This window comes from Chionomys nivalis, chromosome 2 (assembly GCF_950005125.1).
Source record: "Chionomys nivalis chromosome 2, mChiNiv1.1, whole genome shotgun sequence".
NCBI lineage: Eukaryota > Metazoa > Chordata > Mammalia > Rodentia > Cricetidae > Chionomys > Chionomys nivalis.
In genome coordinates, this window is record NC_080087.1 from 6,104,971 (window position 1) to 6,132,295 (window position 27,325).

At 48.1% G+C, this 27,325-nt stretch overlaps 1 protein-coding gene across 3 annotated transcripts in view; it reads right to left on the bottom strand.

Moving 5' to 3' along the window:
- Rps6ka2 (ribosomal protein S6 kinase A2) overlaps positions 1–27,325 on the bottom strand; it is a 252,979-nt gene that overhangs the window by 138,314 nt on the left and 87,340 nt on the right. The window contains exon 1 of one of the 3 annotated variants that reach the window (XM_057761332.1): positions 23,767–23,905. The exons of the other annotated variants lie outside the window; for them this stretch is intronic. Coding sequence (XP_057617315.1) covers positions 23,767–23,817 — 51 coding nt within the window. The 5' untranslated portion in view covers positions 23,818–23,905. Of the gene's footprint in view, positions 1–23,766; positions 23,906–27,325 lie in introns of those variants that run through there. 3 annotated transcript variants of the gene reach the window in all.

Here is a 27,325-nt window from a genome sequence, read left to right on the forward strand (position 1 = left end):
CCCTTCCCCTCCTCACAGACACTCTATGGTTAGAGGACGGAGGGAGGAAGTTCAGGACTGGGGTGAGGCAGAGGGGAATTCTAAGCCATATGGCTGAAGACATTTGTATATTTGGCCTTTCTGGGAAATACACAGATAACTACTAAAACGAGGACCCTCCCCACCCTGCCTGCCTTTTCTTGACTCTTAGCTGGTCCTGGGGTCTGTGGGAACATCTGTCACATAGGCCAAAGGTTTCTCCCAGAGAATTTGGAGACAGCCCCAGGAGCCACACAGGGTAAGAAGCTATGTTAGACTACCCCAAAGGTCGTGTCCCTAAACGCCAGCAGATGAGCCAGAAATGCTGAGGGAAACGGCCCTGCCTGGTGTAAGAACTAGAAAGAACAGGGAGACGCCAGGCTGAAGCCAAAGGTCACACGTTTGTTTTTAAAGGTCCACGCTGGGAATACGTAAAGCTTAGGCAGGACCTGTATGCGCTTGCTGGACGTGTGCCCTTCAAGCACATCCCATAATAAACTCCAGGCATGTGTGTTCATAAGCCTAAGATGATAAAATCCCAGAGAGCATGAGGCAGTAGAGAGGACAAGTAGTTGAAGTTTGTATTCGAATGTCATGTATTCGAAGGCTCAACTAATCTCTTTGCAGGGAGAAAGAAAAAGCAGAATTCAAAGAATTACAAGTAAACTAGATGCTGTAAAATGACCGAGCAGGTTTGATTAAAAAAGTAAAGCTTGAAGACTAAAAGGAAAAAAAAAACTGATAGATAAATACATCCGTTTAGAACATTAAAAAAGGAAAGTCCTAGAGAAGACTGGTAAAGGAGAAGTCAGAGCGGATCCGGACAGAAAGTGAAAGGGTGGGAACCAGAAAAGGGGCTGAGAGGACAGAGGGAGGACGGTCCCATAAGCCCGCAGTTGATAAACTCCAGTCTTATTTACAAAGATCTTGTAATTCCAAGGGGATTGATTAAACAGAAAGAACCTCACACCTAAACCCTGCATAGTCACAAAAGCGGCAGAAGTGGTGCCCCAGGTGACAGGAGACAAGACAGATTTGATGGCAGAGGAAGCCAGTCGCCAACTCAGAGACTGCACCCAGAGCCAAGGAGAATGGAGCAATCTGTATCAAATACTGAGAGAATCAAATGAAGAGACCACTTCAGCCTCAAACTCTACCTGCAAAAGAAATAATTTTCATGAATAAGAAGATATTTGCTCAGAAGCGACCTGAGGATGTGCACAACCAATAAAATCTTAAGAGCAATGCTAGGTACACAAAAACTGGATAAGCAGGAATTAAAATATTATATAATGTGTGCATTTAAATCAAGTTACAAACAAAGTCCTGGTTTTAAAAACTTATACATAGAGGGCTGACAAGATGGCTCAGTAGACGGAGACTCCTGTTGCCAAATCCGAGAGTCCACACTTGACCACCAGGCCTCACGAGAAAGGACTTCTGCAGCTGTCTTTGGGCCTCTTCACACTGACTTTTGTGTGCATATATACTCCCACATATTAATAAATAAATATAATGAAAGTTTAATTAGAATGTACAGAAGGAGTGAGATCTGAGTTCCAGCCTTGTCTTCGGATTTTCAAACAGTTTCCGGTGGAAGCACATTTGCTAGAGTTCCTAGAGTAATCAATAGAAATATAAATCCAGTGTAAAATTAAAAGCAATACGTAATAGCTTACAAATGCAATCAAAGAAAAAGTATAACATGAGAAAAATTCAAAAAAAAGAAATCAAGAGCAAAATAAAACCCTTTAAGCCAGATAAGAAGGAAAGATGCACCTGATGGAGCCACTGGCCTGGACCAGAGCGTTTCTGTATTCTACTAACTGTTTCTCAGGATGGCACACAGGAGGCTACCGTTCCCTCTGGGATAAGAGTAGGTTAGCTTACCATGTGCCAAAAGCTACTCCATTGCTAAGCTTGGTGTTCCTCAACTAGAATGCAGTGATGTGCGTCCAGCATCCCTCTGGTTCTTCTGGACCATCAGGACTTAGGGGCAAGGATGCAGTCTCTGCCTGTTCCTCGATTGGAGCAGCCCCTTGCTCATCAGCCTGGAGGCTCATATTTTCTTCCACTGTGCCCAAACAATGCCAGGCTGATTATTAGTTTGTAAACGAGGTAAGGCCAAATTCTACACTTAACATTTTAAAAGTAGAAGAAACATTTTTAAAAAAATAAAAATTACAATCAATATTAATATGACAGATTCTCCATTTAAAAGATAGACTATAACACTGGCTTACAATAGTACAACTTAGCTATAGAGATATGGCTAAAGCAAGGCGCATGGAAACAGAACACATTCAAACAGAAGAATGGAAAAAAGATACACCATTCAATTAGCCCTAAGAGAGACGAGGAATTAGCCTCGCACAGAAGCACTGATAGACAAGAGACAGTCACTCCTCACCGATGGAGTCAGCCCACCAGGAGGAGGCAAGCATCTAAATTTGCATGCACTAGGTAATACAGCTTCAGAAGATACTGCCAAACACCGAAACAAAAACCGCCTGACAAACCCACTATCATTTGGAGAAACTGTTAACACTTCTCTCAGTAAATGAGAAAAATCTAACAGGAAAAAAGTCACTGCGTATTTGAATAATTGAATCACACAGTACGAAAGCTGATTCAGTGTGCATGTGCAGTACACCAGGACCGGTTGAGCTACATGTTCTTCTCAAATGCACATGTAATTTAGACGATAAGGCATGTATAAGTAAGCTATGTAGAAGATAATCTCACTAGTAATTGCAATTGTAAGAACTGGTTTTTCATATCATACTATGAAAATAATTTTATCTTCATAATTGAAAATAAAACATAAGATTGGCTTTTTTTCTCTGAGTCAGAGTGTCATGATGTAATCCAGGCTGACCTGAGTCTTATTATGTAGTCCAAGCTGGCTTCAAACTCACAACAATCCTCCTGCCTCAGCCCCACTGGAGTTCTGGGATTACAGACATGAGCCAAAACACTTAGTTATTATTGGCAATTTGAAAATGTAAATTTTTAATAGCTTTGAATCAAATACTACTTTATCACAAAGGTTAAAGATTGTTTGGATTTAAGATATTAAAAAACAGCTGGGCAGTGGTGGTGCACACCTTTAATCCTAGCACTTGGGAGGCAGAGGCAGGTGGATCTCTGTGAGTTTGAGGCCAGCCTGGTCTATATAGCAAGTTCCAGGACTACACAGAGAAACCCTGTCTCGAAAACAAAAACAAAACAAAAATATATGAAAAATGTACAATTAAGTTGGAATTGAAAGCTTTATAGCCTCAAATGATCAAAAGATGTTTGAAATAAACATTGACCTTAAAATAGAAAGGAAGAGGGAGTTCCAGAAGAAGGCTCCCAGGTACCGTAGAAAGAAGAAAACAATAAAAAGAATAATCAAAATACATGAAGAAACAAAAGTAAGGTTAGACAATGCAAAGGTAGGCTTAGTTTTCACAAGAGCTTTGAGGGCTACTACAGGGAAGGATGGTACAGAAGCAGCAGGACAGCGAGTCAGGGGCTCGTCCCTGGCATGCATTTACAGTCACCACAAATCACACAGCGGCCCACAGGGAGAGGCCACGTGACCACTGCACCCAGTCATGTCATCAAGACGCTATCATAGACGACACCTTGCAGCATTTTCCAGATCCGTGTCCTGGGATCCCTTTCTCTTGCAAATTCTAACAAAATGTTGATCCTGAACTAGCTCCATGAACATCACCAGATATAGGTGTGGAGACTGATGCTATCTCCGCTTGCTCCCTGGAGTCCAAACTCTTCAGACAGGTCAGGTTCCTCACTGCCTGCCAGCTACACACGTCCTGCATCAGGTCCTTCAGAGATGCTCCCCATTAGCCTGCATCCATCAGGTCTCCTGGCAGATGTTCCAGGTGAACCGAGCCCCCCACATGGGAACGTTTAGAACTTAGGCTTATGTGTATACTTCTAGAGTGCTTCTCTCGGACCAGGGACCCTACGAGGATGTGGGTTATGTCTGTCTTGCAGATCATCACACACAGTGCCTGACATCTATCCCGACAGCCACCGGAGCTACTGGGCACCATGCACTTTTGGTGAAAGACAGGAAGAGAATAAACTTGGGAATGGTTTTGCTAACCCCCTTCTCTCCCTCCCTTTTCTCTTTCTAAGCCAATAACTAGACATCACACGTTGATTAACCATGAGGTAATTTTAGGTTGTGAAGGACACACGGTACGCACTTTTTAAAAAGGAACTTTACAGCAGGGAGCAGACACCACCATCACGGTACATCCGGAAGCTCTGTGATGGCTCCCAGCCCTAACACCATTCCTTTAAGTCACTCTGTGCCTGGGCTTCCTTCCTGGAACACCTAGCTGGAATTCTGGGAAGTGCGGGAAGTTCCATACCCTGATCCTGTCACCATCTGCAGAATCTCCAGTTTTCTTGGGGAAAGATAAGATTTGGGGTGCAAGCAGGAAGGGATATTGCAGACAAATTTTAGCTTAGAAAATTCTGAATAGCCTAAAAACATGAAAAAGTCAAAAGAAATCAAGGACTTAAGAATTTATCATCTCCACATAGAATTAACATAAGCAGTGTTGCTATCTTAATTGTGTCATTCAGAAAGATTAGTGGCAGTCCCAACCTCTGGCACCAGGAAATATAACCTTATTTGGAAACAGGGTCTTGGCAGATAAGACCACGTGAAGCTGGGGTAACTGCTGTAGGGATGATCCTAAACGCAACACGATAGGTGTTTTCATAAGGCAGGAGGAATAGAGTGAGGGGGAGAGAGGGGAAGGGGAGAGAAAGAGGGCAGGTGAGGGTGTAGTTATATGCTTGTAAGAAGCTGGGGGGGGGGTGTTATATCCCCGTAGCCTTCAGAGGGAGCCGGACTGAGCACAGTCTGTGTTCAGCCTTCTATAGAGAATAGATCTCTATTGTTCTAAGTGCCCCAGCTTGTGGAAGGTTGTCATGGCAACCCTGGGAACCCAACAGCATAAACCGCATTCTTTAAGGCTAACTATTGAACTTCACATCCGACAAAAACTTGACCTTAGTAGCACAGAGAAACATTCGCCTTTCAAAGTTTATACGGCAGGACCAGTTGTCGCGAAGGCTGCCAATGGAACAAGTGGGCTGCAGTTGGGCCAGGATTCGGCTTCAGCCTCAGATTCCTTCGGGGTCTCTCCCACCAGAGGCAAGGCGGTGCAGAGGCATGTACTCCAGAGCAGCCGCTATAGTCCTTGCCGCTTTGCCCCCTTCCTCACTGGTCTGCCCACCTCCCCTCTCTGGCATGTCCCCTTCCATCCCCTCCCTGCAGCAACCCCATCTCGATTCTCTGGATGAGCCCATGTCAAGATGAGCAAATGCAAAGCCTGTACACCAGACTCAGACTTCTCCACACCTGACCATATTTAAACAACTAGTTTTTCCATCTAAGCCCTTAAATTAAATACAAGCATTTACTGCCATAAATTTATAAACACAGACAACAGCTGACAAACATTAATGCTTCAACTTTTACTTCCTGTACCTTTCAGGGGTGTGTGTATGTGTGTGTGTGTGTGGCAGGGTGAGGGAGCCTACGTAAAAGCAATGGTTTTTAAGTCACTCTGAGCTGGCCTCCCAGGAAGCATTTGGCTTCTTAGATGGTGAACAATTCTGAGATGGTCAGAATGGGAACTTCCTCACTGACATCCGGCAATGGAGACCAGCTGCCACCCGACCTCCTATGGTACATAGGCCAGTTTCCCACAACATAAACACCACTGCTCTTGAGAAGCCATTATCCAAGGTGAGATCACACTGCTGCCAGCTCATGGGGGCTCCCTTGCTGAGCCTCATTCTTCCAAGGTCTAAACGCCTGTCAGAATCAGGACCTAAATACCTGTTAAGTGAACATTCATGTAACAAAGTTGCAAAAGCAAAATTTCAAACATTTACCCCAAGTATGGTGGCACATGACTGAAAATCCCAGCCCTCGGTGGCTGATACAGGAAGATTTTGACCTGGGCTACATAGCAAGCAAGACCTTGCCTTATATTTTAAAAATAAAATTTCAGTCACTTATCCCAAAGAGACATTTTTATTTTACTGCAAATGTTGTATTCTAAAATGATCCCAAAATGTGCTTTTAAAATGTCAGGGCGATTATATGAGCTGCATGAAGACACAGTGAAATTTGGACATAAACACCTGCAGAGCCCCAGGGTCCATCTGGAGCGGCCCAACATTCTAGAGGGTGTGCTCCCCCCTTCGCAGCTCTCCTACACAGAGCAGGTCCTGGACTGCCACACAGTCAGTCTGGCACAGCCAACAACAGCCGAAGGACCCACAGCCTATGGTAAGCATCTGTCTCCCTGCCTGAGTGCACACTCTGCCCACTGACTCCCTAGATGGTCTCTGCCTCCCTGGCTTCTTACCAGAAAGAAAGCTGGCTGGGCAGACAGACAGAATTCGGGAGAGGAGCCCTTTCCAGAACTGGAAGGAAAAGCAAGCAGCAGACCCCTAAGTGACAGCAACAGGGCAGTCATGGTGGAAGGAAGGTTGGAATGAAGGTCAGGGATGGCCACGCTCTGAAGTCAAGTCCTGGCTGGAAGAGAAAAGCTCAAGACTTGGGGTGGGAGGTCTGTAACTAAGTTCCAGACGCCAGCTCTCTGCCCCAGGGAGGGAGTCAGCCAGGGAGGGCCTGCTCCCTGGTTTGCCAGTCTTCAACCATGCTGCGGCTCTGCACACTCTCCAGGGCCACAGTCCAGTCTGTCTTCACCCCAGCGCTGCAGTCAAACAGGGGTCCTAGCAGCTTCCCTCCCTCAAGACCCTCACTGCCTGCCCAGCATGTATTCCTTCCCCATGATGCTTTTGGAGCTCCACCCTCAAGCCATGCATGTAAATTCTGTCAATTCCAGCACTTTGGAGGCTGAGGCAGGAGGATTGGTATGAGTTGCAGGCCAGCCAAGGCTAACAAGTGAGATCCTGCCTCAAAGAGTCAAAATGAAACACATAAAACTGTAAAGCAGCCCTTCCCCACTTTTAACCCAGGCCTCCTTCCCTCTCTGGCACAATCCCTCGCGTCTGAGGACACTTGTGTGCTTGCTGTGCAAGCTGGTTCCAGCACCACACACTCCAGGGGCACCACCTGCCACCTTGGTGTCTGCCTTTTCTGCTACTGAGACTCTCCAGCCAGGGCCCCACTGCCACAGTGATATTGGGGTACAAAGTCAGCCCCTCATGCTTGAAGGTAGATACTCTACTGGCTGAGCCAGTCCCCCTGGTCCATTCTCCTCCTACCCTTCCAAACTCCACTTAGAAGCAAGGATTCCTCTGAAATTCTCTCTCTCTCTCTCTCTCTCTCTCTCTCTCTCTCTCTCTCTCTCTCTCTCTTCACACACACACACACACACACACACACCAGACATGTGTGTGCACATATGTATCCATGTGTGCACTCACTCCTGTTTTCCACACCCTCTCAGAGCTCCTGGAATACACCACACATTTCTCTGTCACATGACCACAACTGTGACATGTGCATTTCCCTATCAATCCCATGATCACAACCGTCACAGCACTTATTTCATTCCTGCCTTTGTGACTAGCATGCTCCTTAGGGTGCAGACCACAGCTCTCATAACCAGGAAGCAGTCACGGGATGGATTCTCAAAGCAGGCTTCTTGCTGGAGCCCATGAAGGAGAGGATGTGTTTGTGAGGGAGTGAGCTTAATCAGAGATTGGCCGTCCTGGTCTTTCATCTACCCCATGCATAGCCAACTTCGAAATTTCCATTTTCAGCTCTCAGTGGCCTCCTGTCTCAGCTCTGCTGATGGCTGCAGACATGAAGATATGTGGAGTGCCTGGTGTCTCCATTCCTTACTGGGCCCACTGCATCATCTCCATCTCACCCGAGTTCCTGAGCCCCGTGATGGTTCTGGGCATCTCTACAGCGTGAGTGTCTGTCACTGGATGGATCTATACTCTACAACCAGTCCCCCGGGTGGCCCACCTCTTCCTAGGTCCAGAGAACTCATGTGCAATGCCTCACCAATTCCCCTGTCCCTGAGTGACCGATGGCACCATACCCAAGCTCTTCCATTGCCCCTGATCCCCCTCTTCCCATGAGTTCATTCTCATCCTCCAATCTCGTGGCCCCCAGTGCCAACTGTGCTAACTTCAGGCTGCTACCCAAGCATCCTGCCATCCGTCATCCTCAAGCCTCATTCTTGTGGGGATACTGGGGTGCACTCTGTGGTGCACCAGAAACTGCTGTCTTTTCTCCTCTTTCTTCACTCGCTGGTGTCTGCTGAGGGTTGATGTTTGGAGGTCAGGATGAAGCTCTCTCCCATAAGCCCTTCAGCAATCATGGGATTGATAGGGATATGTTGACAATAATACAGATCAGACTAGGGATTGGTTTCTTAACTGTCCTTCCTAGGAGACCATGTTACATATGGCTGGGGATTTCTCGTCTGTGCAGGACAAGGTCACTGATGGAGGAGTTATTTTCATTGGTTAATAAAGAAACTGCCTTGGGCCATTTGATAGGCCAACCCTTAGGTGGGTGGAGTAAACAGACAGAATGCTGGGAGAAAGAAGCCGAGTCAGTCAGTCTCCATGATTCTCCCATCCGACAAAGACTCAGGTTAAGATCTTTCCTGGTAAGCCACACCTTGTGGGGCTATACAGATATTAGAAATGGGTTAGATCAATATGTAAGAGCTAGCCAATAAGAGGTTATAACTAATGGGCCAAGCAGTGTTTAAAAGAATAGAGATTCTGTGTAATTATTTGGGGGCATAGCTAGCCGTGTGGGAGCTGGGTGGCAGGAAGCGGCCCGCAGCTCCTTACAACAGGTCACATTTCTACGAAGCTTTGGTTGGTAGGATGATGGAGTTGATCAGAATGTGGGCCCTTTGGAGGCTGGCAAGGGAACTGCTGCTAAGGAGCTCCTCAGGCAGGTGAGCCCTATGCATGCCCATGCACAGCTGGGACCAAAACTCATGTTAGGGAGGTAAGAACACGCATGTGGCTATTCCAGCTGCAGGGCGGCAGAGCTGTGACTGTCCAGTATGTATGATAACGTGTATGGCCGTGGCCTCACTAGCACAGACTTCTGAATTGCCTTTAACTTTATGGGAGAGGCAGGAGGTGATGGTGGGTAGAGAAAGTCTATTATTATTATCATTATTATTATTATTATTATCATTATTATTATTATTCAAGTTGGTCTTATTGTAAGCTAAGTGTTGTCACCTTTATAAGACCTGGCCTGAACTATTACATGAGTGACTGGGCTGTTAATCCTTAGCAACCAGGGGCTAATTTTCAGGTGATGAGCCCTTGTTGCCAGGACAATAAAACTGTATCATTATCCAAGGTGGGGTAGCAGGGAGGACCCCTGGCTTATGCAGGAGAGCTCCCATGACAACTTCTATACATGGTTGCCCAAACACTAGTGTCTTACCAGGAGTGAGGACATGAAAACAAAGGGGTCCTCTCTGGTTGTCGGGATGGAGCAGGAAGAAGGGGCTGCCATGATTTCTTCCTGTCATCACTGTGAGGTCACTGAGAACGATGCTTCCTTTGCCCTCTCTTTTTGGTGTGTTCCCGGGGATCCAGAAGGCTGACTTGGCTTCAGCCTCCTGCCTCCTTTCTTCCTATGAAGTGATCCGCAGAGAAAGCTCTCCTGAGGACCATGCAGACGGCCATGAATTCTGGCTTGGACTAGGGGCAAGATTTGAGGTGTGTCCACAGCAGGGCTCGGGATTTTATATTTAACGGGAATGGGCTATTTTTATGAGGTTGTGTGTATTTTTCAGCACCTAGAGGTATGGCCCCTGGATGGCTCCATGTAAGGGTCCTCTCATTACTGGGATAGGACCCTGATACAGCCATGTGACCACAGTGAATTGTCCCAGAAATCGAGACTATTCCCCAGAAGACTCCACTCAACTGCAAGAAGATGCTAGTTAAGACAAGAGCCTCCTCTCTATCTTGCAAATAGTACTTCTCCGGCTTTATCTTATTACACTTCTCCTTGGTTAAAAACAGAACCTAGCCTTTGCTTCTGGAGTACCATCTGCAACCATTTGTACAACCCAAAAAGCACAGAGCAGTGTCCCAGCTCGTGGGCAGCCAAGATTTTTTTAAAGCAAACTATACAACGATTTCAGCGCACAGAATTATGTAAGTGTACCTGGAAGCAGGTTATAGCGAGAACCACACTGGAGACTTGCATTGATTTGCTCTGTGGGTTTCTGTGCTGTGCCATCATCTGTCTTGCCTACCAGGCTGCTTCCTTTAGCTTAACATTTTCTATCAACAGTAAACAACTCCACAGAAACACGTGAGTGCGCACGTGCACACACACGCACACACGCACGCACACACGACTCCAGAATGATGAAGTCTCTTCAACAGAGAAAAATCCTTGAAGCACGTCAGATGTCACTTTGAAATACTGGTGACAGATTCAACAGTGATCAACAGTGCCACATGGTGATAAACTTGTGTAGCATTCACAAAGGCAACAACCGGCCTGCCACAGAATCTGTGGGTGCCCCGTGGAGCCCACAGGTCCACGGCGACCCTGTGATGGTTAGCTCGTGAGACCACACTCTGGCTGTTCTTGCAATCCACTGAACATGGCTTCTCTGAGGTTCGAAGGAAGTTGACATTGCAGCAGAGGCTTCTTCTCATTGCCTCAGATGCCAGGCCCTCCCTGTCTTCAGAGCTGGGAGCACAGGCTGGGAACCATGCGCCTGCCTGTGTTTTGATGGCTGCCAGGCTTGACCAGAACCTGCATTTATCCCTGCTGTTAGATTCCTGACACCACAGGGAGCCTAAAGGATACTAAAACAGCCACTCTGAGAACTTTGTTCTTTGACATCTTACCTTCGGGGAGTCAGAGCCAGGGGCTGGATCATCTCACAGAGAAAACAGCGCAGATGACAGGTAGCAAGAGCTCTCCCTGTTGGGACCACAGCCTTTCTCACCTCTGCTCTGCTACTGTTCATGGGAGTTTTTGCTTGTTTGTTTGTTTGTTTAAAGTATCACTGTACCAAAGACTCGCTTCTGTCTGCATTTTACACTGTAGTGTTCTTCTCTGTTTTGAAAACTTTGCCCGACATCTTAAATAAAATCCCTAATGGGCCTGCACCAAATGCAGTTTCCAGCACAGACCAGTCAGATCAGCTTTCCCACGAACTCTAGTGATTTCTACTTCCTTCTTTGTTTAGAATCGCACAGAAAGGGCGATGGGGTGTGCTTGACTGTTAACTGGCCAGCATCCCTCACTTGCTCACGTCCCCATGGCCTCAGCAGGGCCCAAGGTGTGGGAGATGCCGGAGCTGGTGCTTGTTCCGGGATTCTGGACTTGGTGTGGAGTAAGGGAAACCTTCCTTAATTAAACAGGCAGGCATTTTAATTAAACTCGCAGGTCACTGGTTCTACTTAGGGATCCCTCAGCCGGCTGAACCTCCTTGACAACCTGCCCTGGCTTATTGGAGGTCTCCATGTGGCCTGTTTCAGTGGCAGGTGACAAGCCAGCACACCCAGGTGCAACAACTGCAGACCAACCCTCTGTGTACTGTCTGTGACTCCCTTCTCCTTGTGTATTTTGAGGCAAACGTTTCCATACACTTACCCTTGATACTTGGGCCCAGGCACATGGGCCTCAACCTTCCTGAATGGGCTACAGAATCTATGCCCTTAGGTGACAATGCCAGTCACCTTCTCCTTTAAGAATGTACAATGACTCTCTGCACTCGTTAACAGCTAGAAATCCGGAGGACAGAGCAATTCACACCCTGCATAGATGCTGGATTTCATGATAAACTCTCCCATAACATTTTATTTGTGACTCTGTAAGGACAAAGATGGCCCACATTGTCAGATTCTAGAGGCGCTGTGAACCCTGATGTGAACCTTCCTGATTATAGCAAGGACAGTGTTAAACGGAGAAGCACACACAACGGAGAAGAGAAAATAACTTAGGGAGAAATCCCCGGTTCACATGTTTTCTTCTTAAAATGTGTTTTGTTGAAAACAAATATATATTCAGATTTGAGATACTATGGGTTTTGTAATGTCTTGTAAAAATTAGAATATTGTTAACCTGTTAGATTTTTTCACACGCGACTGCCATGCTGGAAGATCTCTTCTAGACACACACGCTCTGCATAAAAACACTTTACAGTTAAACAAAGAAGATTAAGGACGTCTTAGTGAATGTTGTATTTATATCTAAATGGAACTACCCTCTAGGCTTACAGAAATACTTGCACAGACTTACAGAGGAGATTCTAAATATCTTCTAATATAACAGTTGTCTGCCTTAGAACTACTGAAAGAGCAAGGGCCAGAATAGATGGCAGCGCAATATGCCCAGGGCTGCGTCTTACTCTCTGAAATGCGGATGCTCCTTGTCAGGTGGTATTACAAAAACACAATAAACCCCAGGCATGCGCTCTTTGTGTCGATATTAACTCACTAAGATGATGCCTCTCAGCACTGAGGGAACCGGGGACAGTTACCACAGCGTCTAGGACCTGGCTGGCTCCCAAGATCTCCCCAGCTTTTAGGCACTGCACGAATCTGTTTGATACTGATCACCAAAGCCCAAGTCTGGAGTCTGAGCATGTTTGATGTGACAGGCTTTGACTCCACGTCTGCGCCTAAGACAGTCTTGTCTCTCCTAACCATAGGAACCTGAGATAAGAAGATACTCGAAGGCAGGTAGGGTGGATGAGGGCGAGGAGCAAACACGCTGTATCTCCCATGGTGTCTCCCCCTGTGACACCCACCCCCCACACAAGGCAGAGGAGGTGGACGTGGTCCTTCCGGTGTCATCCCTGCTCAGTGTCAGAGGCTGAGCGCCAGGCACAGGGTGCACTGTTAGGCCACAGCCACGTCCCCACTGGACAGGAAACCCACCACAGACTAAGCATGAGAAGCCGCGGCTGCTCGGCACACTGTGACCTCAGTGATCCCACTCAAGCAGTAGTATCTGCATAGGAAGCCAGGGCCATGTGAACAATAAATAGGCCCCAAGCAGGGGAGAGTGAGGAGAGAACTGAGTTTCGTGCTCAGAGCCCACGTGACTGACTGTACAGGGCTCAGTTACGTCACCTAAACTGGGAACTCTAAACTGCCTCCACTCGGGTCTTGTGCACCCTAGAGGCAGAACTGAAGCAGAATGAGGCTGGTAGGTGGGGTCAGCTGGAAGGAAAGCAGAGAAACACGAATTTTGAACTATCCCAACAAAAACGTAATTCTCGCCAAGCAGGGTGATCCTTCTCTCTCTCTTGCTGTAATTCAAAATAACCCACTGCTATTAAAACCCTGGTGTCGGTGTAAGCACGGAAGGCTCCCAATCAAGGCTGGAAAGTGCAGGGTGGGTTTGGCAATCAGAGGCACAGGCTGGGCAGAATAAAGATGCCCTAGAGAGAGCAGAGCACCATACAGGTATACACAGAGAATGTGCTCCTAGTGTCTATGATTGCCTTGGGCATAAGAGCCACTCGCTGGAATAAGGGAAATGTCTGTCAATGATAGGAGAATAGACTAGGTCCTGAGGCAGGGGGATGGGCTGGGCTGCACACAGCCTCACCAGGGACAGCACAGAACGATGGGTTCTAGTTATACAAACCACACATACAGGTGGAAGACTGTTCATCAGCGTGGAAGCCTGATAGAGGGGACAAGGAAGCCATCTGCAGACGGTCAGCAGTCAACAGCCTCCTGGGGGAGAAAAGGGAGAAGCAGCCCTTCCCCCAAACTCCCTGCTTCCCTAGTAAACTCCCTTCCCAGAGACCCTTGCTGTGGAAGCTCTGCCTGGAAGGCGAAGCAATGACCTCACTGGAGACCTCCTATGGCATTTACATGGAAGTGTCATAGACTGACTGTATAAAGGAGATGTCCCAGAAGAGGTACTAATGCAAAGGAAGAAAAGTCAGACAAATATCCTAAAAACGTTAAGACAAAAGGCGTTATTTTCCAATTTTAGTCTTATCAATTAAAAAAATTAAAAATTGTGTGGGTCATGCATTCTGACTTTAGACTGACACTCTCCAAATCCGCTCCCCATAGGCCACGCAGGGCTGTAGGTCTCCTGGGACAACAAGGAGAGATGCTGTCTGTCAGCAAGGCGCAGAGCAGGCACAGAGCAGGCACAGAGACATTTTTAGCGTTGGTTCTTTTTTTTAGATTTTAATTTAATGACAAGATCTCCCCCTTTCCTTCCCTCCCTTCAACCCCTTCCACGGTCCTTCACATTCATGGCCTCTTCCTTCACTATGTGTTATTGCATATATGTATGTATGTGTACATATTTTCCACTTTTCTTGTTTCTGGTGCTGCCAGGCTTTATGCTGAGTGGGGCCCTTGCCATACACTACTTTCAAAGGGGCTCATTCACGGACCCGACGGAGCATGGCACTGCTTTTCAAAGGAAAGGAATCGTTATCCGGCTGCCCACAGAGCCGGAGCTGTTATCTTTTCCCTGTGTCTGCGTCACATAGAGAAGCTGAGATGGGCAGAGGGAGAGAACGGAGAGAGTAGGAGGAAAGACACAAAGAGAGGAAAGTGGGGGGGGGGCGGGGAGATCACTGAACAAAGATGAACGCTCGCCTCCACACGAGAGATGAGAAGAGGGTGTTGGTACCAGGACGCAACGGCAAGGGAGAAAAATGCAGCGCCTGCCTCATGCACCTCGAGTCTGTGTGAAGGATCAGGAGGAAAATGTTACTTCCACAATCAATGGCTTAATCACCAGAGGGATCCGCTTCACAGGAAGACTCGCCAAGCCGTGAGAGCCTCTGCAAGACACAGTCTCTAGGCCTGATTTCTCCATGCAACCTTGCGCCATCGTCGGACTTCAGATAAAACATAATGCCGCAGAGAGTATTCTAGAGCACAAACCATTAACCAATGTCACAGGGTTTCCTTAGAACATATTCATGGACACCGAAATAGTCATTAAAAAGGCAGCATAATTTGGAGGTTAAGGATACATTAACCTCATTCCCTAAAAGTACGACCTCATACTCTCTCTTGCCTGCAGAAGTGAAGAATGGCTCTCACTGCCATCCCCTGTAAGCTGGTGGTGATGGCACAGAACTCAGTACCCAGGAGACACCAGCTATTCCTAGGGACAGTGGACCTGTGAGGAGAGGTGAGGAGGACCCACCTCGGAGCCAAGGAGAGGAACCTCTGACTCTGGCCTCACGTTGCACTCAGATTTCCAGTTTCTAAGACAAGAATTACTATTCTTTAAAATGTCCAGCTCCAGGTATAATGGCACACACCTTTAATCCCGGCACTCAGGAGGCAGAGACAGGTGGATCTTTGTGAGTTCAAGGCCAGCCTGGTCTATTTTGTGATTTCAAGGTCAGCCAGGACCACACAGTAACACTTTGTCTCAAAAAAACAAAAGTGATAATTAAAATAATTGCTGAACCTACGACACTTAGTTATGGCAACCGCACAGTGGAATGCAGTAATAGAGAATGGAACTATTCTGTTTCCTCATCCAAAAGACAAACTCCGAGACAGCCGGGATCCTTGGCAGGTGTCTATCTTCACTCAGCTTAGCCCGACCTAACCAGTAGCTGTGAAGAACAGTGGGAAAAGGGCACCCAAGCTCAGGACCCCAGCTTCCCGACCAAGACTGCTGCCGAGCTCTAGCGGAGAGCAGATGTGCCTGCTCACTACCCTCGTGTGTGGGACATGGAAGACGCAGGAGTTGTCACTTGTCCAAAGAATTTCCTTGTCTCTGCGTACAGCTGCTCACGGGTGGATGCATCGTTCCCATGAGCTTAGGGAACCTAGAGCGGGCAGCACCCGTAGAAGCAGGTGTGGCATCTGCTGTCTCTCAGAAAGGCTGGGGAGGAAGGGGTCTTGCAGACAGAGGGCAAGACAGTGCCCAGACTCACCAGCTGCGGATAAGGGAGGGATATGGCATCCCAGAAGCAGTGCAGGGATCCGGGCCAAGACTGAAGCCCTTCCTTCCTTCCCTCCCTATCAGCCATGCAACTTCACACTAACTGCTTAGACCTATGATGTGAAACCACACGGCCACTACTGACCTCTGTAGGTGTTTCTGGAAAGTTCCACTACAGTTGAAGAGGAAACTTGTTGGACCAGCTGACAGCTTGCCAGTCCACACAGGCACACAACATTACTGCTTTCTTAACAGTCCATGTGGACGCCAACTAATCCCCCTTGTTCCCAGATGGTAATAAACACCACCGCCATATTCTGTGCTATTTCTGTGGGTCCTGTTCTCACTCTGAGAAATGACTGGCAATAAAAGAGGCACCATTCGCCCTCTGAGAGAGCCCAGGGAGGTCACAAACTGGACAGCAGTAACAGGAGACAAAGCTGTGTTGTCTATGACAGGCAGACACTGGCCAAGGTGGAACACTCTCTCTGTCAGAGTCCCAGCAGCCCACTCCCAAGGTGAAACGCTGAGATGTTTCAGAGCCACGTCAGGAATCTGGGACTGTGCCTGCTCCTGTGGCACCGAGGGCTCTACACACACGAACGTCTCTACAGATTCACTCTGAATCTCACTACTATGTACTTAATTGACTCTTTTCAGTAGAGACTGCAGAGTTGCAGGTAGAGTGCAGGACAGCATAAAGAACATCATGAATCACAGGAAACTGCAAACCTTTTATTTTAACTGCACTCAGTCGCACATCAGCTATCAGGGACTGCTGAAGCAACAGGGCCTCTGGAGCCAGCCTCCTCCATCCCCAGCCTGCACAGAAGGACCCGAAGGCAGCCAGGACACAGCCAGCATCCACTGCTTGAGGAACAAATGGTATAAACACGATATGCAACGGAAAGGACTAAAGACGACTTGTGTTCTGCCCACAGCTCTCCTCCTCACCACCATTCCTTCCTCGCTCTGAGAGGTACGCCGTCTCCCTCCACGGTCCCTACTTCTTTCCAGATAGAAAGTGCTTGGTCTTGTGGCTTACACTACAATCCCAGCAACACAGAAACAGAGACAGGAGGATGACCATGGGTTGGAGGCCAGTCTGGGGTCTGCTGTAAATTCCAGCACGCAGAGCTCTGTATGTCTAACCTCTACCTCAGAACACTTTCATCCTGTGCCCACGCATGGCTGTTTCAGCCAGCGACGGCCAGTTTTAGTACCAGCTGCTGCCAGGACTCCAATGTCTCACCTTGCTGCCCAGGGAAAAGTGGCTCTGTCGGGACACTGCTTTCGTCCATCAGTCCTCGGCTCTGGTGTGTGAACTCATTAGACAACACGATAATCAGATCTTCTCCCTTCCCTCGGGCCTGGTGCCTCCCAGGACCACATCTGTCTGAGAGACTTTAAATTCACTCCCTGTGAGCTCCGACCAGGGCCCACTGTGTCCACCCTTTGGTCATTTCCCCAAGGCAGCTTCCCCTCTCCTGGGCATAACCATCATCCTACTGTCCTGTGATCTCTGCCTACCCTTCCCCTTTCTTCTCTACACTTCTAAAGGATGTGCACTGGGTGCTCACTGCTGGGCACATGACATTTTGTATTCTGTTCCCCTTTCTAGATCCTTCTGTGTTGACAGATTCTAGTCCAATAGGCCTGACCTCTCTTGTTTTCTTCAGAATTACAGCTATCACGGAGACATACCAATCTCTTCCTTACCCATCCTCTTGGGTCTTCCTCTCAGGAGCTACTGACCACTTCTGCGCCCCCACGCCCCCACTCCGGTCCCTTCCCTGCCCGGCCCTGCCACTTCTCCACAGCAAGGGTAGATGCTGCTCCAATTGTGCCCTTTCAGCTGACTGGTAGTGTTTCTCTTGGGCACACTGCACACTGCCCTGTTTCCAGCTGTCTATACTGCTTTTCAGTTTCTGTTCTACCTCCAGCCATTCCTCGGGTCTCAGAGGAATGAGTTTATCTTTTTACACACAGGATACAGATCACAGAACACTGAATTCTGATGCCAGAAGAGACTTTAGAACGTCTATTCTTAGGTTCCTTTAGTCTTCTCCGGCAAACAGGAATGCCTATAAAATTTTCAAATTTCCAGTGTCTTATGAATTTGCACCCTGAGGTAAAAATTGAGGGCTATTTATCTGCAGAGGGCTAGTGCTTCACCACACCTGGGAGAACAGCTCAACAGTAGAGCATTTCCTAAGCAAGCATGAGGTCCTAGGCTCAATCTCAGTACTGCAAGGGGGCGGGAGATAAACTCTACCATGCTAACCGCTTGCTTAGAGCAGTAGTGACTAGTTGGCTAACTTTAATCAGAAGTTGATTGAGAACTGCATGTTTGTTGCTCAAACAGTGTGTTTTGTTATATAAGTCAAGTACCAAGTTAAAACGTGAAATTATATTGAAAAATGACAGTGGTGATTAAAAGTTTGGGACACATTGGTTTGTTTAAATATCTTCATTTTATATTAGGGAAATGGAGCAAAGAGAACTAGACATTTTGAGTCCACGTCAGGAGGAATCCTAGCTTCCTGGCCGATGGTTAGTGCTACCCACCCTCATGAGAAGACAGCACACTTCCGTGAGTCTCCAGGCAGGGCCACTTTTAGATGTGCTATCGTGGCTTCCTGTAAAGTCAGGCCCAGGGCCTCAGGGGATTCCCTTCCTGTCTCTGACTTGTGTTATACATAATATTCTGCCAATGTTTGATTCTTTAGGCAAAAGACATTGCACCCACCCAAGCATGTTAAAAGGGTTCAGGAGTTCAATAAGTTTCTTGTCAGTACTAAAACAGATATCAGAGCGGTGAGGGATTGATTCCCCATGACTGTATTATCCCCCATGGCTTGGCTTACAGGATCAGTCACAAGTATACAACACTAGTTCCTAGACTGGACTAATGCTAGCGTGGGTTCCTGTGTCCTGCTGACCTTGAGTTGCTCGATGTCAAGACATTAACAGCCATGACAGCTCGGGAAGACAGTGTCTGTGTGATGGCTTCACTGAGGCCTGTGCCCAAAGCAAACCGTTCTTCACCGGGATGACCACCCCGCAGTGCGAGCTTCCTGTAAGGCTCCCCAGGAATTTGAAGGCAGAAAGAGGCCTGGAAGGCACGCCCTACAGCAAAGGCTTGACTCTGGGGTGAGACAGTTCAGGATGGGAACCAGAGCCCGCAGGGTCACGGTACTCTGCAGTGCAAGAGGGATTTCAGAAAAAGGAAACAGAGTCAGGAGAGACTCGAAGGGGAAAGCAGACGGCCGGGCTTTCAGCGTGGAATGTGGCACCAGGCCAAATAAGGAAAGTTAGGCGGTGCCTAGGACAGAGTGAGGTCCAGAGAGATACCGCCATCAGTCAGCAAGGAATCAGGACTCCAGCTCTGCAAAGGCCCTCCCTGGATTTCAGCCTGACTCCTTCTAGGTAGAAAAAAGTCTGAGGCCCAGCAAGCTCATTGGAGCTTACTATTAATGTCAGCCAGTTAGAAAGGGTCCTTAACGGAGGCTCACTGTCCACACATACTGTGGGATAAACACTGAAAAGATGAGAGGGAAAAAATCAGAATGAGCAGGGAGCAGAGGATCCTGGGAACTCAAGGTGTGAGGAAGCATCTGGGAATCTGGGATGCATGTGTGCATGCTCACATGCGCACACACATGCGCACACATACGTATCCACACTCGCACACACGTCTATGCTTCATTAATACCACAGTACACATGCATACACTCCTAAGCCCCCAGGGGGTCACAACCAGGAAGAGCACCTGACATGAGCTCTGATGAAGGTGGGACAAGCACCAGGGACAGAAACTACATCTTCAAGGAGGAGCCGGAAGACAAGCGAAGGCTGTGGGACTCTCTAGGGGAACAAGGACTGAGCGTTAGTTCCTGCGCCGTGGCATTCAGGGACCCGACCCAGCTTTTCAGACTCTGGACTTTACACTTTGCTCCAGTGACAGGTCAGGATGCAAGCAAAGAAGGCAACTATCCCAGTGGCCAGCTGCCCCCTGGAACTGTGGCACTGGGAGCTGATGCCAGCAATGCCCTGTGCTTCTATTCCCGGTTTCATGGTCTCCTCTTAGGAGAGTCTGGATGTGCTGGCTAGCTGTGGTTCCTGGGGAAAGGCTTCAGGGGGCCTCAGCAGCACCAAGCACCCGCAGGACACCCTATGAGTCTGTACCTGCGACAACACGCTCCTCACGTCAAACTACCATCTCCTCACAGCAATTGCGTGTGCACGACGGGTGTCACACTCGACTTCTGCTTGAGGCAGAGGTCCCCTTAGTAGAAAAAGCATCTCTGTGCCTCTGAGCCACAGCTGCCCAGGGGGACACATGATCTAGCCGGTTCTTAACCTTGGTTTCTTCCAGGTGACCCACATTTCCTGAGCAAGGACGCTGCTGAGGCGCCCTTTTCTGTGGCGCGGTCAGGAAGCAGAGCTCTCTGAGAAAGCCTTCCGCTTTCTTCCACCCACGGCTGTAATTACAACTAAGCCTAAACCCAAAGGTGACCTTGGGAGTGTGCTTCCTTGTGCTTCAAGCATAGCTGATCTGCTCCTCAGCTCAGAGTTGATGCTCCAGAACCACCACCCACACTCCCACCCCCGCTTCCTTGCACCTCACGCTTCCATGTGAGTTTACACCATTTCTTTGTCCTGCAGAAACTACTGGGGTCCTTCCTTAAACAGAATCCAGTCTAGAGTCAGTGAACCCCTGGGAGGGGGCTAGAGAACACCCGGCAGGCGGTGGTGCTTCTGAAATGCCCTCCTGGAGTTCCCTGTGATAGAACTCTATAGACTGCCCCAGCTGAGGAGACCTGGAAAAGGCTGAAGGTGCCTGCATCACACAAGTGAAGGAGCAAGCACACTGGGAGGGGCGGGGGACGAGGGGTGCTTAATCCAAACAATTTGAGGCTGGCTCTCAAATTCCTAGGCAACCCCTTGGGCTCACTCAGATCTAGTTCTGCTGGGCCAGTAAGTGGATATCATATCTCTAGGGTGGACACAGGAACTCCACAGAGCAGGTGAAAGGTAGCCAGCACCTCAGCTCTCTCTCTCTTGCGCGCGCTCTCTCTCTCTCTCTCTCTCTCTCTCTCTCTCTGTGTGTGTGTGTGTGTGTGTGTGTGTGTAGGTGTGTAGGTTGTGTGCATACATGTGGAGGTCAGAGGTCAACTTTGGGTGTCACTTCCTTATCAGGCTAGGCTGCCTGGCCAGCAAACCCCAGGGATGCTCCTGTCTCTAGTCCCTCTGCACTGGTTCTGCAAGTGTGCACCACCACATCTGGGGTTTTTCACATTACTTCTTAAATTTAAACTCTGATCCCATGCTTTCAGGGCAGGGCTAAGCACGTTCTTGACTGAGCTACCCACAGGCCTATCCTATGGTGCATTCTACACATGTCCCCTGATGGGAACGATAGCCCTCTATCCAGAGTGAGCAAGCAGCCATTGTTCAGGACGAAGCTACTTTAGTCTGCTGCAGGGCCACCCCAGCAGGTCGGTCAGCATTCAAGCACACAGCAATGATTCTTCCAGCCTCTGTGGGCAACCGCTTGACTTTGACACTACAGGTACAACTCAATGGTCACAGGCAGCTTTGCACATCCCCCCTCCCCCTACCTCTCTCACACACACATGCACACACAGAGGAAGGCTGGGAGATTCACATAGCTCATGCCTTCTCTGACCCACAGGTCCAGCTATCCCAGTCCAGGTTTCCTTCCATAAATGAGGCACAGATCATTTCTAGGGGCAGACTGCCCTGTAGGCAGCTCTGGAGCTGAGCTGCCCAAACAGCCCCTCATGTCACCTCTACCTTCTGAGAAATTCAGTAGGCCCCTGGTCAACCTCCATATTATTATTATTATTATTATTATTAATGAATTGAACCTAAACCTTCTATTCAGAAGAACCCGCTCCTTTGCCAAAGCAAGTCCAGGAAGTAGCTGGTCGGTCTCATTAAAATGAACCCACGTGCTCTGTGGAAAACAGAAGCGTCTGTTCTCCTTGCTCTCCCAGGGAAACTTCTGCTAATGGAGGCCTCTGCAGGTGTCTCCTGTGCACAGGTGTGCAGCTGTTTGCCACACATTTCAACTGTGCGGAGATTGTATATGCATACATGTTTCTACGTATGTTTATATGTTACTGTGTGTGTTTGTGTGTGTGTGCGCATGTGTATGTGTAAAACAGGGATGTCAGGCATCCCGATCACTCTACCCTTATTTTTTGAGACAGGGTCCCTCATTGAAGCTGGAGTTTGCCAATTCAGTTATTTGGGCCGGACAGCAAACCCCTTCCTGTCTCCCCTTTGCAGACCTTCTAATACAGCACCATTCCCAGCTTATAATACCTTTTAATTATTTATTTGGAAGGTGGGCAGCATCTTGTACGTGTAAAGTCCAAGGACAATCTTTGTGAGTTGGTTCTTTCTGCCTTCATGTGAGATGCAGGAATTGAACTCAGGTCATCAAACAAGGCAGAAAGCACCCTTACCCCCTGGGCCACCTTGCCAGCCTTCATGCCAAGCTTTTTTAATGTGGGTTTTAGAAAATCAAATTCAGGACCTCCTGATTCCTCAGCAAGCACTCGACTGCTCCCTATTCCCAGGCCTGTAGTTCTCCAGAGACATCAGGGCAGAGAAAGCACTTAGTAAGCTGCAAGTTCGGTCCTAGGCACAACACACCTGTGACAGCAGCATACAGTCCACAAACACACACACACACACACACATGATGGTTTTCCAGCACTATAATGAAAATAAAAAGCTCTGTTTTCTATAAGGTTCTGGTGTTAACAGGTCTCGTAAGGGGGCAGGGAATTGGTCCCGGTGACCCCCCCCCCCCATGTAACTCCAGCAGCATTGGAAATAGTATCCTGGCCCCTGTGTGTTTTCACGCTCTACCCGTGAGGCCTCCTTCGCTGGTGTCCCACTTGCTCAATGACCCCCAATGACCCCCTCTGACCTTTCCCTTCCCTATACAACATGGCATCTGCCAGGCTCCTCCCCATTAACAGCTCTCCTCTCACAGCGCCCCACACCAGGGCGCCCCAACACACCTCCTCCGGCCCAGTTTTTTCTCTCTCATACACATTTGTCTCCCTACCGGGTTCCCAAGACACCATGCTCCAGCAAGCATGTGATTCCATTGAAAGAAATGACCCTGAGAGTCCAGTGAGGTCCCACCTGCCCAGAGCCCACTCCTCAGTGCCGCTACAGCTCCAGCCCATGCTTTACTCCCAAAGCATTAGAAGTTTGTTGGTTGTGAGGCAGAGGGAAGGAAGAACGTGGGCAGAACGGAGAGAAGCAACAGATGGCACTGCGCAAAGAGAGACCAGGAAGCCAGCGGATCTCATTGTCCCATCCATGGCCACAAGGCTGGCGTGAACTGTCACCCGGTACTGAAAACATAACCCAGGAAGGGAGGCAGGAGAAGAACAGCAGAAGCTCTGAGGAGCCCAGGACCAGCAGGCACACAGATCTGCTGTGGTGACTGAACTGAGCCGCACAGACGGAAAGGGCAAACCCTGCTCCTCGGGCAGCGGGTGCTGCACAGTCAGGGAGCTTCTGCAAGCCACGTCTCAAAGGAGAACAGGAATGAAGGCGGTGAGGAAATGGGCAGAGCAAACATGTCAGACAACATACTTGGAGTTGTGTGGTGAGTAACAGAGGAGAGGAGAGGAGGAGAGAGATTTCAAACGCCCCATCACTGTCACTATGCAGAAGTGAGTGCCCAGCTGACAGCTTCCCTAGAGGTTTGAGAACCAGCAAAGACAGAACTCACACCCTGGCCACACCCTCTCCACAAAATGACAGGTACTTACTAACAGTATCCCATAGAATCTAGAGGCAACGCGGCGGAGCCGGGAAAGCATCTTGCTTAGGTCAGAGGTGACAATTCGGGCCAGGGAGCAACATGGTCTTACTCCTCCGCATCAGGGAGGCGGCCTCCAGTGTGGCTTGTAAACATTTGGCCGGTTCGAGATCATCTGAAAGTCAGTGGAGAGCAGCAAGCAGCTGCTCACAGCCAGGATGCAGCCACCCCACTTTTAGTAACTGCCTTAGCCAAACTCTAGGGTCAGTTACTTAATATAGCTCTGCTCTTTCTACTGGGAAGCCAGTGTAACATGGTAGGCCACCTGCTGGGCTGCTAGTTTGCCAGTCCTGAGAGAAGCCCAAGCCAGACTGAGCCACTGTGGCAGGTGGCAGGAGTTGCAGCAGAGGGATCTCATAATCTGGACTAGGAATTTAGATGTCCCTTGTTCTCAGGAAGCTGGTCATTCCCTGATGAGTGCTAAGTGGTTCTTCTCAACGTATCCGTACCGTCATTTGGGCGTTTTGTTCCAGAGATTCTATTCTTGTAGCTCAAACACTCCAATTTCCTCCTGCCACTGGAAGGTCCCCTACTGAAGAAACCTGAACCCCAGAGAATGCAAGCCATGCACTCAAGGTGACACAGTTAACGGCAAAGCCGTCCACTGCCATCCAAGACATCTACAGATGCCTCGGATTTGTGGCTGCAAATATCTCCAGCACATGAGAACTGCTCGGAGAACATCTTTGGCAGCTGGGTAATGGTGCAATGCGAAAGAAGAGACCATACCACCAGCCAGCCTTCATCACGTATGTCCCGCGATGTGTAAGCATGCACAGGCAGCCCGTTTACGGCGGTTCTCCAGCTGTTCCTACCCTGGGCAGTCCCAAATGCTTCTGTTAGTGTCACAGCCAAGGCTCCACAGTCTTCCTCTGTGCTGTCTACCCAGCGGAATTTGTGCCTTCTTCACCTTATCCCATGCAGTGCTGTCTTGGGTATCAGCCATCATTCATTCTTATAACATTGCTGAAGTATCTCAAGCACCACTGCCATACGCTGTCGTATGTACTTCCTTCTGTAGATGGAGATGTTTCTTAGAGTCATTGTTGCACAGCCTATCTCTTCATGTGATACCTAGAATCCTCCTGAGACATGCCATCTCAGACACATTCAGTCGCTGTTCTGAAGAGTGTTTTGTTGTCAAGGTTTCGGAGTTGTAAAGAAGGCAACTCAAGACAAGTATCTCATATATATATATTATAAAATTTTGTTGTTGTCGTTATGTCTCTAGGTGACCAAACCTTTCTTAGCACCTGGAATGCAACCCTCGCTATCTCTATCCACCTCTTGATTTCTGAAATAGTTCCCTCCTTTGAAGTGAGGTTTTCTCCCGGATAGACAAAGTTGACTGTTTGCTTGAGGTTCTGATTCTTTATTACAATATTAAAATCCTTGTGCACCCTTCCCATGTGTTGTATCTCAGTCTTCTCAATGTTTACTTTCATACCAAGGTCTTCACTTACTTCCACCACTCTATCTACCACGGCCTGCAGCTCATTTGGACTTTCACCAAGCAGTGCTGTGTCATGGGTGAAACACAGGTGAATGTTTCACACACCACCTATCTGCACACCGATCTTCTCATCCTCCAGGGCTGCTGCTCTTATTAATTCCAGTAATATATTAAAAAGTAGTGGTGAGGACGCATCCCTGCAACACTCCTTGACTGTCTTAAACTGACCACTTAGTTCTCCACAGACTTTGTCAGATGCCAGATTTCAGACAACAACACATTCAGTACCTGTCAATACAGGTATACACGCCAACAGCAGAAGCAGAAGGGATGTCATCAACAGTTTCTACACAGATCTACAGAACGAGGTCAGCAGGATGCATACGAATGACATACTTGTTGTCTGGGTTTCTGTCCTGCCTGGTTTCTGTCCTCCAACCAGATCCCGCAGCCGTTTAGCCCCAAAGAAATCACACAGGGGTCTATATTAATGATAAACTGATTGGCCCATTAGCTCAGGCTTCTTATTAACTCTTATAACTTATATTAACCCATTATTCTTATCTATGTTAGCCACATGGCTCGGTCACATCTTCCTTCTTCTGTTTTTGGACAGGACTGGGGAGGAATGGGCTTCCTCCTTCCCAGAATTCTCCTGTTCTCATTGACCCACCTCTACTTCCTGTCTGGTTGTCCCGCCTATACTTTCTGCTTGGCTACTGGCCAATCAGCATTTATTTAAAACGCAATTGGCAGAATGTAAACAATTGTCCCGTACCACATACTAATTGTTATGGGTGTCTTCAGTGCAAGAGTGGGGTCCAGAGAGAGAATGGGCTATAGTGTCATGGGAACATACAGATTCAGACAAAGGAACGATAGAGGGGAACGACAGCCTGGCCTCTGCTATGTAAATGATTCATACAGATCCAACACAAAACTCCAGCAGCCTAAACCATTAATATTCCCTGACAAATGCACATACAGCTAAATTGACTATATTCTGATGAGAAGGGAACTCTTAACCAGCATCCAAAACAGCCAATCATTTCCTAGTGCTGACTTAGGGTCAGATCATCAACCTGCTATGGCCAGCATTCAAGTGAAACTTAGAGAGGCATGTCAGGCAAGGTGAACTGGATCATAAACAATGATGAACCCAGCTGTACAGAGAGAGTATAAGAGAATCACTGGGGAAAAAAGAATGAGGGAAATCACTAAACAGCCTTCACAAATATAGAAAGCGAATGGGAAAAAATCAAAAGAGCTACACAGGGGGCTTCAAAGGAGACATTTGGTTATGCAAAAAGGACAACACCAGTAGAATGGCTAACTGTAGAAACATCAACCTGGTGGAGGAAAGAAGGAAGCTAAAGAGCAAATGGAGAGGCAATCAGTAGGCAGCAAAACACAACAACTATCTGGGCAGGGAGGGCAAAAGGAGAGAGAAGAAGGACAGAGAGCTGTGTAATCAAGGTTTATGCAAAGAGGTCGAAGAGGTGAGACTCCATAATAAAACATCTTGTTTGTGAAGCTATCAGATGGATAACTGCCAGATGTGCTCCTCAGATTCAGATGATTACAGATGGGCAAAGTCATTCATTAACAGAACCAGAAGAAATAAAGTAAAGATGGAGACAATATTTGACATCCTATACAATGATCCTAATGCTGTCAATGTAGACTATTATGAGAAACACTTCAGCAGCCACTCAAAAACCAGAGATGATGAGGAAACATTAAATATTGACAGGAGTGAGACAGAGGAAAGTATCAAGAGAGTGCAATGCAGGAAGGCCCCAGGAGTGGATGACATCACAGTGGAGGAGCTGGAGGCGGCTACAATAGGCTCAGGGGTCAAGCGCTTCTCAGACTCTTCAGAGAGATATGGGAACACGAAGTGATTCCCACGGAACGGAAGCACTCAGCCATAATTCCCATACACAAGAAGGACAAGCTGGACTGCTCAAACTACAGGGGCAATAGTTTGTTGTGTCATAGCAGCAAGATCTTCTCCATTATCTTGCAGAGGATCAAGGGCAGAACAGAGGAAATC